General features: G+C 36.3%; 1 protein-coding gene across 2 annotated transcripts in view; it reads right to left on the bottom strand.

The window, feature by feature from the left end:
- ATP7A (ATPase copper transporting alpha) overlaps window positions 1-16,020 on the bottom strand; it is a 145,596-nt gene that overhangs the window by 61,837 nt on the left and 67,739 nt on the right. For both annotated transcript variants that reach the window (XM_032619702.1, XM_032619703.1), the window contains one exon: window positions 233-722. In XM_032619702.1, the coding sequence (XP_032475593.1) occupies window positions 233-722 (490 nt within the window). The remainder of the gene's footprint in view (window positions 1-232; window positions 723-16,020) is intronic.

Below are 16,020 nucleotides of genomic sequence, written 5' to 3'. Positions count from 1 at the left end.
ACCCTGGCTGCCTTTTATGCTAGTTCAAGATTCACATAACTTTTATTTATAACCATTAACTTTACCAACATTAATGCTGGGAATACACTGTACCTCAGACTTCAATGAAGCAGTAACATTCTAGTCCCACATATTCAAAACCCATGCTTAAGAAAAAAGCAAAAGTTAAAAAGGCCAAAACAGAAAACTAAGCCTCGCAAATCAATCAAACAAATAACATCAGGCATACTACCTTTAATTCGCTGAACACCTTGCAGTTTCCCAATTTTTCCTTCAATGGTGCTAGTACATGAATGGCAGGTCATCCCTTCCACCTTCATCTTCAGCATGACTTCGCCTGCTTGAGCCATACTGAAATCTTCGCAGATTCCTGACGTTTTCTCCAGAGTTCCTGGATCTAAACTGAGAGCCGGAACCAGATCTACTATCTGACTGGCATTCACTATAGAAGGGATTATCACCACCACTGCAGTTCTCTGCTGAGGGGAAATTTTAATGTCTGTCACACCCTTCGTCTTGAGCAATGTGCTTTGGATATGCTCCCATGGCGGAGCCAGTGAAGCAGTAACAGTCAGAAACAAGGTCTCAGTTAAAACAGGGAGCGGCTTAGGATTGTGCAGAACAGCATCAAAGCCCATGTCATCAATGGCTTCCTGTAGGGTCTTTGGAGTCTGCAGTTTAGGGTCATAAATAATGGCTGCATTTTTTTCTTCCAGTGAAACCTTTCAGAAGGAAATTTCAGAAGTCAGTTTAATTAAATTACATGACATGGAACTTAAAAATATCAATCATCTCACCACCGACAAGAATGAAACAAATAGACAGACAAGATGAAAAGGCAGAGGGCTATTTACCAGATGAAGGAACAAGATAAAACCCCAGAAAAACAACTAAATGAAGTGGAGATAGGCAACCTTCTAGAAAAAGAATTCAGAATAATGATAGTGAAGATGATCCAGGACCTCAAAAAAGAATGGAGGCAAAGATCGAGAAGATGCAAGAAGTGTTTAACAAAAACCTAGAAGAATTAAAAAACAAACAAACAGAGATGAACAATACAATAATTGAAATGAAAAATACACTAGAAGGAATCAATAGCAGAATGACTGAGGCAGAAGAATGGATAAGTGACCTGGAAGACAGAAGGGTGGAATTCACTGCTGCAGAACAAAATAAAGAGAAAAGAATCAAAAGAAATGAAGACAGCCTAAGAGACTTCTGGGACAACATTAAACGCAACAACATTTGCATTATAGGGGTCCCAAAAGGAGAAGAGAGAGAGAAAGGACCCAAGAAAATATTTGAAGAGATTATAGTCAAAAACATTCCTAACATGGGAAAGGAAAGAGCCACCCAAGGCCAGGAAGCACAGACAGTCCCATACAGGATAAACCCAAAGAGAAACATGCGGAGACACATAGTAATCAAACTATCAAAAGTTAAAGACAAAGAAAAATTATTGAAAGTAGCAAGGGGAAAATGACAAATAACATACAAGGGAACTCCCATAAGGACAACAGCTGATTTCTCAGCAGAAACTCTACAAGCCAGAAGGGAATGGCATGATATACTTAAAGTGATGAAAGGGAAAAACCTACAACCAAGATTACTCTACCCAGCAAGGATCTCATTCAGATTCAATGGAGAAATCAAAAGCTTTACAGACAAGCAAAAGCTAAGAGAATTCAGCACCACTAAACCAGCTCTATGACAAATGCTAAAGGAACTTCTCTAAGCGCAAAACACAAGAGAAGAAAAGAACCTACAAAAACAAACCCAAAACGATTAAGAAAATGGTAATAGGAACATACATACTGATAATTACCTTAAACATGAAGGTATTAAATGCTCCAACCAAAAGACACAGGCTTGATGAATGGATACAAAAACAAGACCCATATATATGCTGTCTACAAGAGACCCACTTCAGACCTAGGGACACATACAGACTGAAAGTGAGGGGATGGAAAAAGATATTCCATGCAAATGGAAATCAAAAGAAAGCTGGAGTAGCAATACTCATATCACATAAATTAGACTTTAAAATAGAGAATGTTACAAGAGACAAGGAAGGACACTACATAATAATCAAGGTATCAATCCAAGAAGAAGATATAACAATTATAAATATATATGCACCCAACATAGGAGCACCTCAATACATAAGGCAACTGCTAACAGCTATAAAAGAGGAAATCAACAGTGACACAATAATAGTGGGGGACTTTAACACCTCACTTACACCAATGGACAGATCATCCAAACAGAAAATTAATAAGGAAACACAAGCTTTAAATGACACAATAGACCAGATAGATTTAACTGATATTTATAGGGCATTCCATTCAAAAACAGCAGATTACACTTTCTTCTCAAGTGCACATGGAACATTCTCCAGGATAGATCACATCCTGTGTCACAAATCAAGCCTCAGTAAATTTAAGAAAATTGAAATCATATCAAGCATCTTTTCTCACCCCAACACTATGAGATTAGAAATCAATTACAGGGAAAAAAACACAAACACATGGAGGTTAAACAATATGTTACTAAATAACCAAGCGATCACTGAAGAAATCAAAGAGGAAATGAAAAAATACCTAGAGACAAATGACAATGAAAACACGACAATCCAAAACCTATGGGATGCAGCAAAAGCAGTTGTAAGAGGGAAGTTTATAGCTCTACAAGCCTACCTCAAGAAACAAGAAAAATCTCAAATAAACAATCTAACCTTATACCTAAAGGAAGTAGAGAAAGAAGAACAAACAAAATCCAAAGTTAGCAGAAGGAAATAAATCATAAAGATCAGAGCAGAAATAAATGAAATAGAAACAAAGAAAACAATAGCAAACATCAATAAAAGTAAAAGCTGGCTCTTTGAGAAGATAAACAAAATTGATAAACCATTTGCCAGACTCATCAAGAAAAAGAGGGAGAGGACTCAAATCAATAAAATTAGAAATGAAAAAGGAGAAGTTACAACAGACAGCACAGAAATACAAAGCATCCTAAGAGACTACTACAAGCAACTCTATGCCAGTATAATGGACAACCTGGAAGAAATGGACAAATTCTTAGAAAGGTGTAACCTTCCAAGACTGAACCAGGAAGAAAGAGAAAATATGAACAGACCAATCACAAGTAATGAAATTGAAACTGTAAATAAAAATCTCCCCAACAAACAAAAGTCCAGGACCAGATAGCTACACAGGTGAATTCTATCAAGCATTTAGAGAAGAGCTAACACCCATCCTTCTCAAACTCTTCCAAAAACTTGCAGAAGAAGGAACACTCCCAAACTCATTCTATGAGGCCACCATCACCCTGATACCAAAACCAGACATAGATACTACAGAAAAAGAAAATTACAGTCCAATATCACTGATGAATATAGATGCAAACATCCTCAACAGAATACTAGCAAACAGAATCCAACAACACATTAAAAGGATCATACACCATGATCAAGTGGGATTTATCCCAGGGATGCAAGGATTCTTCAATATACGCAAATCAATCAATGTGATACACCATATTAACAAATTGAAGAATAAAAACCATATTAAAAAAAAGAACAAAACAATTCAAATGGAGGTTCTCTAATAGTTCTTATCTTTACTATTCTCTTTGGAAAGAAACACAAAATGTCTTGTGTACCTACAGGAATGGTAAAGCTCTATGTAGGTATACATGACTCATGTACTGATCAGGCATTTGAAACGTACATAGACAAAACGTGCCCTAGAATTTCATAACAGAGAACAAAGTACTCTTTCTTCCATCTCCTTTCACAACTTATTCCAACACTCCACACTCTACCAATTCAAAAGTTAATATAGGAAACAGGATCAGCTACAGACAACAAATTTGATATTAAGTTTAAAGTTTTAAAATGTTCAATTAAGACACCTTTGTTGGCAAGAAAAGGTATAAACATGCTGGCAACATTCATAGGGTTTTGCAGCAAATATTTCTATAACCTTCTAAGTCACTACAGTCTAGTATTATTTTTGTTCAAAATAAGAACATCTTTATTGTTCTGCCTGATTTGATTATAAAAACAATGATTGTATTCTTAAAGCTCAGCAACTGTATATAAATTTAACTACTACCGGGACATCTTACCCTGCATCTCTTTTGCTAACAGGTTACAAAGATTTATGAAGTAGTCACACACACACACACAAACTGGATTGGGAGTCAGAAGGTTTGAGCTCCAGTGTCAATTCGCCACTTATTAGTCAACCACACTCATTAGTTCTACCATCTGAAAAATGAAGAAATGTGCCCTATTATCTTCCAGGGTTGTTATAAGGATGATATGAGTAAATAGACAGGAAAGTAGTTCTTTGCAGCAGCAAGTCATATAAAAGTAAACACTGAACAATGAATATCAAGCATTTATTTATTTTTGGCTGCATTGGGTCTTCGTTGCTGTGCACGGGCTTCCTCTAGTTGCAGCAAGTGGGGGCTACTCTTTGTTGCGATGAGCGGGCTTCTCACTGTGGTGGCTTCTCTTGTTGCGGAGCACAGGCTCTAGGTGCAAGGGTTTCAGTAGTTGTGGCACGCAGGCTCAGTAGTTGTGGCTCGCGGACTCTAGGGCACAGGCTCAGTAGTTGTGGAGCATGGGCTTAGTTGCTCTGTAGCATGTGGGATCTTCCCGGACCAGGGATCAAACCCGAGTCCCCTGCACTGGCAGGCAGATTCTTAACCACTGCACCACCAGGTAAGTTCCTATCAAGCACTTATTATATGTGCCAGTAACTGAGATTCTCATGATACAAAGCTGATCATGACACAGTCACAGGGAGCAATACTAGAATAGAGGATAGAGAAAACGGACACCCATTCATTCCTGGGAATATGTGTCAAAAAAGGCTTCTTAGAGGAGATAATACCTGAGTGTTAAAGGAAAACCAGAAATCAGCAAGGATACATGAAGCAGAGAATTTATGACAAATGGAAACACAAAAGTAGAGAAAGATGACAGGCTTGCAGAATTAGGCAACTGCTTTATTATGCGGCCTCTTGTATGCCAATAATAGTCTGTAATTTATCCTGTAGGTAATAGAGAGCCATGGAAAAGTTAAGCAGGGGAATGATATAGTTATATTTGCATTTAGTGAAGAATCATTTTGGAGTGGCGTGAGTGATGGAACTGTGCTGTCCTGGCTGTGGGGGTAGTTAAAAGAATCTATACATGTGTTAAAATTTACCAAACCTAAAAACAAACAAACAAAACTGATAGAACTATATACCAAAAAGAAGTCAATATTTTGGTATAATTTTAAAAACAAAAAAATTAAGAGATTAAAAATTCAGTTCCTCAATTGCATTAGCCACATTTCTACCGTTCAGTGGCCAATGTAGCTGCCATATGGGACAAAGTAGATACAGAACATTTTCATCATTACAGAATATTCCATTGGACAGTACTACTCTATGTACTACTATACTTTTTATGATAAATCGCCAAACTTTTAAAAAGGGAAGGGGATTTTTTTCCCCTTTATGTTTAAATACATTGTATCTGGTATCTTTTAAACAAGACCTGGTTTTGAGCTTATCCTCCCCTCACAATTTCAATTTACCAACATACGCAATGAGAAAGTTTTTTTTTTAACATCTTTATTGGAGTATAATTGCTTTACATTGTTGTGTTAGTTTCTGCTTTATAACAAAGTGAATCAGCTATACATATACATATATCCCCATATCTCCTCCCTCTTGCGTCTCCATCCCACCCTCCCTACCCCACCCCTCTAGGTGCTCACAAAGCACAGAGCTGATCTCCCTGTGCTATGTGGCTGCTTCCCACTAGCTATGAGAAACTGTTCTTAAAGCTGATTTTTAAAGCAAAAATCACTTTGTCACTACATGGTTTGCTATACTTTCTACTGCTATAGCCTGTCTTCTATTTATAAAAGACATAAAAAAATAAGGAAACTATGTATATAAAATACTACACAAAAAAGTTGTATTACCCTATGTTGTTTTCATGCTGCAAACCAGAAAACACTTCCTTATTTAGTAGCTTCCATTTGTGTGTTTTAAAGATGGATCGACCACACCTAGCACAAAAATGTTCCCCTTTGGGATAACAGCACTCAACTTTTCCTCTGAATTTTAGATATCAAAGAGACTTTTCAAGCCTAAGGTCTCAAAGGAAACAAAAACAGGCAGCACCTTTGCTTCTTTTAAGAGGAAATTCACATAGTGATTATCACAATACTGTTCTGGATGCCAAATCCTTGGGCAGGAAGCTAAAATAGCATTTATTTATTTAACAAATATTTACTGAGTACCTATTATGTTCCCAGCACCGTGCTAGCTTGCTAGGGGTCCAATGGTGAGCAAAAGCAGGCACAGACTCCGTAGCGTAGAGCCAGAAATTGCTGGCAGCAGTCTATCTGATTCTGGGTCTGTGCCACTCTCCTTTCACATGATCCCCACCAATGTAAACCACTTTCGCCTATTCCCCACAGTGCTCGAAAGTTTCAACAGCTTCTCTTTCTCAGAATCTTTCATTAGGAATCAATGCTGTTGCTCTGTTTTTTTTTCCCCAGAGAAACTATTTTTCTATTCTATCAATAATTCCTCTGAAAATAAACATCTAACAGTCTACAAGTTATGAATGTGGCTCCTATGAAGGACTCAAGATGGAGGACCGTTCACTATATTTAGATGAAGGTAGGAGTTGAAGAGAACAAATCAAACGTACTCTGTGGCCTCAATAGCATTAACAGTGGTGTAAAGGGTGCTCATTGTCCATAGGAATTGTAAAGATCCATTATTTTAATGGAGCTCTTTGCTGAAATGTCTAAACCTTGCAAGTCAAGCACCGTATACTTTATCTGCATGTGTTTTCTGTATACTTTTATAATTACAGATTATAAAAAGTGATCCAATTTCCTATCTGAAGGCTAGGAAATTGAATAAATTGCCCAAGAAATCCAGCAAGAAAATGAAAGAGGATTCAAACGTAGGTCGATTTAACTCCAAAATCCATGTTCTTTCCATCTATAAATGGTGAGGCTAGATGATCTTCAATTTCCTTGAAAAACTAAAATTCTATGCCTATGCTTTGAGCAATGTGTGACATAAATAAAAACACCTGAAAAGTATGAAATATTTCTAGTGTGTGAACCAAATTTTAGTTCTATGTTTACTTTCGCCCCACACATTTCATGTCTACTCTCATACCAGTTTAAATAAAAAATAATTTAGAGAATATATTTCTTTGGGTTTTTAGCAGGATTTGACAATTACTACATTCTAACATTTCTCCATTTTCAAAAGCCACTTTGGGAAAGGTCCTTTGCTAAAGTTTCAGCACACTGAAATTCCTTTTTATCCTCCCAGGAATTAATTTATATGTCATCATAAATTCAGATTAGCATGCTACTCAGCCAGTGGGGGAGGCTTCAAAGGGTTTAAAGCCCACTTTCTAACATTTTCATAACAACTCAACATAGAGTGATTCAGAGGTTTTTGAGAGCTTGAAAGGATTCTGTCATTTTTCAGACTAAAGTCAGAAAAGTAAAATGATTTACAATAATCTTGACTTTCTAATATGCTTGATTCTCCTCCCACAATTTTGACAACTAAAAACTATATAAAATACATAATAGGAATCTTATTTATATTACATATGTCTGAATACAAATTCTATTATTGTTTGTTGAAAAAATAATATATGTATATATTAACACTCTACTTTGATGCTTCAATATAGCATACTGAAAATTAAAGTAAGATAAGAGTAAGCCATCAAGTTATATTAATATTTATCCTATTTGACCAACCTAAATAAAGGTTACCACTTAAAATTATTAAATCAATGTATGAACTAGCAAAAGACAATTTCTTAAGAGACTAAGAAAATAGCCCAAAACCAATCTAAAATTTTAAAAGCCAAATGCTTTAAAATGAAAAAGATGTGGAGATTTTGTTAGTTTAAGTTGTAGCATTGTTTTTCTGTAAACTGAGTGCTTTGTCAGAATTTTCATTGCTAATATAATTTTATTTTGCTTCAAAAATTATACAACTGGGACTTCCCCAGTGGTCCGTGGGTAAGACTCCTCGCTCCCAATGCAGGGGATCCAGGTTCGATCCCTGGTCAGGGAACTAGATCCCGCATGCATGCCGCAACTAAAAATCCTGCGTGCTGCAACTAAGACCTGGCGCAGCCAAAATAAATATGTTAATTTTTTTAAAAATTATACAACCAATGCATGATTATTCATTATAACAATTTAAATACAAAGAAAGGAAATAGTGAAAGTCCCTCTTTACATCATTCCTCCACTGCTAGTTTCTACCTTGGATTTGACATTTCTTTGATCCTTGGGATAAAGTTCAACTAAATCAGAAACATAAGCCTCTTTGAATAACTGTCTGCATCTTCATGGATGGACGAGTATTACCTAAGAATTTATATAAGGCAAAATGCCTATATTACTCTAACATGGTGTTTGAAAAAAGAAGTGTTCAGTGTACTATCATCATTTGCCATAGCAAAAGTTAGGGGGAGAAAGTTCCAAATAGAAACAAAAAGATTGATTTCTTTTTTTTTTTTTTTAAGATTGATTTCTATACGCTGATAGGGAACAGTATCTAAGATGTATTTGCTAAGTGAATAAAGCAAAGTATAGAACAGTATGTATATAGTATGCTTCCATTTATATAAAAAGGGGATACACAAACACACACACATATACAGTTGACCCTTAAACAACAAGCAATTGGGGGAATTAAGGGCGCCCCACCCCTGAGGCTATTACAGTTGGCCCTCTGTATCCTCAGTTCCACACACTCGGATTCAACCAACCATCGATCATGTAGTACCACAGTTCATATTTTTTGAAAAATATCCATGTATAAGTGGACCTGTGCAGTTCACACCCGTGTTGTTCAAGGGTCAACTGTATAAACACACACATATAGATATATACATGTAAATCATTTTATATTCAGAGTCTATTTCTGGAAGAATCTATACATACTAAACTGATAACTGGTTTCTTTTGGGAAGGGGATTTTACTCTGGACATGTGTTATTTTTCCAATAATTTTTTTTTAAAGTTACTTTTAAGGGGTTTTTTGGCGATGTTGTGCAGCTTGTGGGATCTTAGTTCCCTGACCAGGGATTGAACCCTGGCCCTCTGCAGTGAAAGTGCCAAGTCCTAACCACTGGACAACCAGGGAATTCCCTAGGTGGTCATTTTTTTAAAGGATAGTCTGTATTAGGAAAATGGACTGCAGCCTTTAACTGAGTAAAGGGAAAAAGTACTCAAAATGCAGTTAAATTTCAAGGACAAAGTAATTTGTTAATAAGGCATTAACCTTTAGAGCCATTCAGTACTTATATCTAATTAAATTTATTTTACATTACCACTTTCAAAAGGCCAGACAATCCCAGAGAAAGACCTTCACATTATCTGCCCATTATATTTTTCCCCTGAACAGACCACTGGGGTGATTAAATAAACCTTCAGGTTAATCCCTTCAAAGTCTACAGTCTTGACACTGGCAGAACAAGAGTATTACACTCATTTATAAACTTCACAATTTAAGACACAATTCCCAAAATGTATTTAAACGCTGAAACTGCAAAGACATATAATCATATTCATTCTACTTTTCCAAAATTAGAGACTTCTTGACTATTCAGTTTCCCTGAATTCTGTTAAAGCTCTAATCTGTTCCGCTGTAACATTTTTTAAATAAAGCAACCCCACTCAATTTAACATCACAATTACATTACTTCATATCAGAGTTTTATTCCAAACACTACAAGAGCTCCTTGACTTAGTCGAAACAATGTCCTATTCAAATCTGGTTTCTAAACTGACTGCACATTGGTCTTAATTATAATCTCACAAACTATGATCCAGAAATTTCAAACCTTAACAGTCCTTGAAAAGTGATCAATATTTATATATTAACATGTTAGGCTGCATTATGACTATAAATTATGTTTGGACAAGGACAATTTTCTTTCTTTTTTTTTTTCTTTTTGGCCACGCTGCAGGGCATGAGGAATCCTAGTTCCCTGACCAGGGATTGAACCTGTGGCCCCCTGCAGTGGAAGCACAGATTCCTAACCACTGGACTGCCAGGGAAGTCCCAAGGACAATTTTCTATATGGTGCCTAGAAAGAGGTGAATCTACCTTTTGTGGACTTAATTAAAGGACTGTGGTCAAAATGTTTTACTTTTGCAAAAACAGATAACCATGTGAACACACTAAGACTCCTTCCAGGGTCTCAGAACTGGTCAATGCCAGTGAGAGGCTCTGAAACCTAAACTTCATTAACATCACTATAAATCTGTCTCTGGGCCTAGAAGACAACACTCAGTAAAATATTTTTTAAAGGAATGAGAAAAGAGGAAAGATCACTAGTATACTCTATATCATGTGGGCTTTTGACTAAAGAAGGAGAGGCAGAGCTGGAAAAGGCAGAAAAAGTGTGTTTCCTTTCATTTTCAGCAAACAAATTATGACTGTGCCCTGGAAAGTATAGCCTTAAGTATCTGTCACTGCGACCCATATAAATCACTGTTGATAACACAAAGTGCTTTCATATTATATTTCTGCTACTCTTCCTTTACAACTTAATCCAATTTAATTGCATTTTTCTGACCTTAAATAGGTCATATTAAGCAGTGGTGAATTCTGGGAAGATGCGGTAAACATAGAAGCCTTACATATGAGTGGGGTGCAACAGTCTTTGGGGAAAATTTATACAGGAATGTACTTGCAAATGTCAAAACAGAATCTAGTCCTTTAGTTATACATAGATATGCTGGCAAAAAATTAATAATCAAAAATAGTTTGTCAGAGAGTTGGGGGTTTTGGAAAACGCATTAGTTGTCAGTAGACAATAAGAACCTAAATCACTTGGAGAAACTTTGTGAACTAGTTTCTGGATGGTTAAAACAGCTTTACTTCAATCAGCACAGACACTTAATTAGTAAGATTTAGCTTCTATTCTGGCCTTCAGCACCAGCCATGTTAGATCAAGCGGAGGAAGTTTAATTGGTTTCATTTGAGGATAAATCAAGTGGAAGTGCCATATTTATTATTCACTGAAATTAAATTATTCATTTTTAAAGTTTGGGACTGCGGGTTGCAGAACTACTTTGCCATCCTCTTTTCTAATTAGCAAATTGAAAAACCATCCATTTGATTTTCGGACAGTTACAATTAGTGAAAAAAATTACAAAATGTTTTTATAAATGTATTTTAAATATAAACACATTTGAGAAAACCTGCAGTATAGTTAATAAAAGTTACCTGTCATCTCTCAGCTTTTCCAACTTGGCTCTCTCCCCAAAGCAAATTAAAGGCAGGAGCATCCTTGGGGGGAGGAGGGGAGGAGGCAATGAGGAAGCCTCTGAAGTGTAGTTATGCCAAGGTAGATGGTAAATACAAAGGAAAATCCTACTTTTGGAGAATGTGAAAGGGAAAAATTCATATCCAAGTATTCACATGGATGCCTACAGGACAGAAAACTTAGCAGAAGGCATATTACACTGTGTAAAGAAAGCTTTTCCTGCCACAACCATCAACATAGTCTTAACTGACCAGAGTGTGTAGTTTAGTAAGCAAATGAGAAACACTGCTTTCCTCCCTCCCATACATGTAAAATGGATACAAAGTTTACTTTGTGCTCTCTGGCCAAGATGAATATGAAACTCAGACATGCAAAAAATCACCAAGAGTTTCAGATATAGAAAAGAACTGCCCACATATTGGCACCACACGTCACATGTGGTAAGAATCACTATGCGCCAATTAGCCAACTTTTTGTAATAAAAACAAGACAAACTGAAGCCAATCTGCTCAAGATCTCATGAGACGTCTGAATCACAGACGAGAATACCATAAGGAGGGGACTTCCCTGGGGGTCCAGTGGTTAAGACTCCACACTTCCAAGGCAGGGGGCACGGGTTCGATCCCTGGTCGGGGAACTAAGATCCCACATGCCGCGCGGCACAGCCAAGAAAAATAAAAAAGAATACTGTAAGGACAAGAAAGCATGAATCCTGTACTTCACAGAAAAGCTAAAACCCATTTTGAAATCTCTGAAGAATAAACAGGTAAAAGATTAATGTTTAGATTAATATTAAAAGACAGATCAAAAGTATTTGATCTGGAGATACACAAAATATTCTGGTTCCATGAAATTAAGCCGTATGAGCTGTTTGTAAATTCTGGAAATTAATCCCTTGTTGGTCACATCATTTGCAAATATTTTCTCCCATTCTGTGGGCTTTTTGTTTTGTTTATGGTTTCCTTTGCTGTGAAAAAGCTTTTGAGTTTAATTAGGTCCCATTTGTTTATTTCTGTTTTTATTTCCATTACTCTTGGAGAGAGATCAAAAAAGATATTGCTGTTATTTATGTCAGAGAGGGTTTGGCCTATGTTTTCCTCTAAGAGTTTTATAGTGTCTGGTCTCATACTTAGGTCTATATCCATCTTGAGTTTATTTTTGTGCATGGTGTTAAAGAATGCTCTAATTTCTTTTTTTTTACATGTAGCTGTCCAGTTTTGCCAGCACCATTTATTGAAGAGACTGTCTTTCCTCCATTGTATGGTCTTGCCTCCTTTGTCATAGATTAATTGACCATAAGTGTGTGGGTTTATTTCTGGGCTTTCTACCCTGTTCCTTTGATCTATATTTCTATTTTTGTGCCAGTACCATGTTGTTTTGATGACTGTGGCCTTGTAGTATAGTCTGAAGTCAGGGAGCCTGATTCCTCTGGCTCCGTTTTTCTTTCTCAAGATTGCTTTGGCTATTTGGGGCCTTTTGTGTCTCCATACAAATTTTAAGATTTTTTGTTCTAGTTCTGTGAAAAATGCCATTGGTAATTTGATAGGGATTTCAATGAATCTGTAGATTGCTCTGGACAGTATAGCCATTTTGACAATATTGATTCTTCCAATCCAAGAACATGATATATCTTTCCATCTGTTTGTGTTATCTTCAATTTCTTTCATCAGTGTCTTGTAGTTTTAAGAGTACAGGTGTTTTGTCTCCTTAGGTAGGTTTATTCCTAGGTATTTTATTCTCTTTGATGAGATGGCAAATGGGATTGTTTCTTGAATTTCTCTTTTGGATCTTTCATTGTTAGTGTACAGAAATGCAATCCAATCAAAAAATGGGCAGGAGACCTAAACAGATATCTCTCCAAAGACGACATACAAGATGGCCAAGAGGCACATGAAAAGATATTCAATATCGCTAATTATTAGAGAAATGCAAATCAAAACTACAATGAAATACCACCTTACACCAGTCAGAATGGCTATCATCAAAAAATCAACAAACAGTAAATGCTGGAGAGGGTGTGAAGAGAAGGGAACCCTCCTATACTGTTGGTGGGAATGTAAATTGGTACAGCCACTATGGAGAACAGTATGGAGGTTCTTTAGAAAAACTAAAAATAGAGCTACCATATGATCCAGCAATCCCACTCCTGGGCATATATCTGGAGAAAAACATGGTCTGAAAGGATACATGCTCCCCAATGTTCATTGTAGCACTGTTTACGATGGACAAGACATGGAAGCAACCTAAACGTCCATTGACAGAGGAATGGAAAAAGAAGATATGGTACATATATACAATGGAATATTACTCAGCTATTAAAAAGAATGAAATAGTGCCATTTGCAGCAACATGGATGGACCTAGAGATTGTCATACTGAGTAAAGTAAGTCAGACAGAGAAAGAGAAACATTGTATAATATCACTTGTCTGTGGATTCTAAAAAAGAATGATAAAAATGAACTTATTGACAAAACAGAAACAGACTTACAGACTGAGAGAATGGAACTTATGGTTACTGGGGGTAAGGGTGGGGAGGATGGATAGTTAGGGAGTTTGGGACTGACATGTACACACTGCTATATTTTAAATGAGTAACCCACAAGGACCTACTGTATAGCCCAGGGAACTCTGCTTAATATTATGTAAAACCTAAAGAATTTGAAAAAGAATAGATACATGTATATGTATAACTGAATCACTTTGCTATACATCTGAAACTAACACAACATTGTTAATCAACTATACTCCAATATAAAATAAAAAGTAAAAAAAATATTCTGGTTCAAATTTAATGATTCATGCACTTAAAATATATAATGAGTTTCTGATTATTAGAAAGAATCCATCAGATTCCTAATTTAAAATCCTGCACTAAATCTGATGTCCAGTTAGACAAAGCTCCCTTTAGAATATTAACATCTACTCTGGGCAGTGTGTCTAAAATTTATCTTTTACATGTGGATATGAACTAGTCAAAAGAAAAGCATTTTAGGACTGATGCAAGCTGATCAAATTCCAAAGTTGCATTAACTTTCCATCATCACTATAATGAATATTGTATAAAAGCAAATTTATAGAAAACTTCTGGTAAATATTATAGAACCACTGCCAATATAAAGTTGTTTTAATGATGCTGAAAACTTAAATATATTAAAATAATAAGTACATTATACAAATGAAGACACAAGCCAGTTAAAATTACACATTAACTTATTAAGCCCTGGCAGTGAAAATAAACATGCTGAAGAGTCAGCAATTCACAGTAAAATATTTAAGAAAAACCATTCATATATTACCATCATTATAGTAGAAATCCCCAATCATTTGGCAAGGAGATATTGTTAATTTCTTTGGGCCCTTAGATACAAGTTGCAGAGAAATAGGAGAGAACAGGTGGGGAACCAAACTGAATGAAGCATGGGAAAGAGTTCTGTGCTCCAAACAGTGCTGAGAATCCTGAAGAGTGACAAGGAAAACGATGGGCAGGGGGCAGCAAAAAGGCTTGGAAACGGCATGGAGATATACTAGGAAATTCCAATCCACTAGTCAAATAGTACAACAGGTAGGAAGGTCCAGATAAACTCTTAAAAGCATCAGCAAAATACATTATCAAATTCAAATGATGAGAATATCATGAAAATAAGTAGCAAGGATATCATGAAAATAAGTAGCAAGGGTGACAGGTACAGGGAGGTTCCTTGTACTAGGTCTTCACTTTTGTGTATGTTTGAAATTTTTCATTAAAAGTATTCTTTGACCAAGTGGGGCTTATCCTGGGAATGCATGGCTAGTATAACATTTGAAAATCAATCAATGTAATTCACCATATTAACAGCCTTAAAGAAGAAAAATAATATCATATCGAGATGCAGAAAAAGCACTTGAAAAAATGCAACATCTATTCATGATTACAAATAAAAGCTCTCAGAAAACCAGGAAGAGAAAGGAATTTCCTTAACCTGATACAGGGCATCTACAAAAACCCTCTACTAACACAATACTTAATGGTGAAGGACTGAATGTTTTCCCCCTACGATCAGTAACAAGACGTAGATGTTCACTGTTACCACTCCTATTCCAAATTGTAATGGAGGTTCTAGACAGAAAAGAAATAAAAGACATACAGACTAGAAAGCAAGAAATAAAACTATTTTTATGCCCTGATGACATAACTGCTTATGTAGAAAATCCCAAAGAATCTACAAAAAGAGCTAATAGACTTAATGTCAGTTTAGCAAAGTTCAGGACACAAAGTCAACATACAAAAACCAACTGCATTTCTGTATGTTTGTAATGAACAACTGAAATTTAAATTAAAAAAAAAAGTACCGGGGCTTCCCTGGTGGCGCAGTGGTTGAGAGTCCGCCTGCCGATGCAGGGGACACGGGTTCATGCCCCGGTCCGGGAAGATCCCACATGCCGCAGAGCGGCTAGGCCCGTTAGCCATGGCCACTGAGCCTGCATGTCTGGAGCCTGTGCTCCACAATGGGAGAGGCCACAACGGTGAGAGGCCCGCGTACCGCAAAAAAAAAAAAAAAAAAAACAAAGTACCATTTAAACATCATCTAAAAACAGAAAATACTTGAATATAAGCCTAACAAAATATATGCAGAATATGAAGACTGAAAATTATAGATCCCTGATAAAAGAAATCAAGGAATACCTAAATAGAGAGATAT

The sequence above is a fragment of the Phocoena sinus genome, chromosome X, assembly GCF_008692025.1.
Source record: "Phocoena sinus isolate mPhoSin1 chromosome X, mPhoSin1.pri, whole genome shotgun sequence".
NCBI classification, from domain to species: domain Eukaryota; kingdom Metazoa; phylum Chordata; class Mammalia; order Artiodactyla; family Phocoenidae; genus Phocoena; species Phocoena sinus.
Note: the sequence above shows the minus strand (reverse complement) of the source record. Positions and strands in the feature narration are given on the sequence as shown.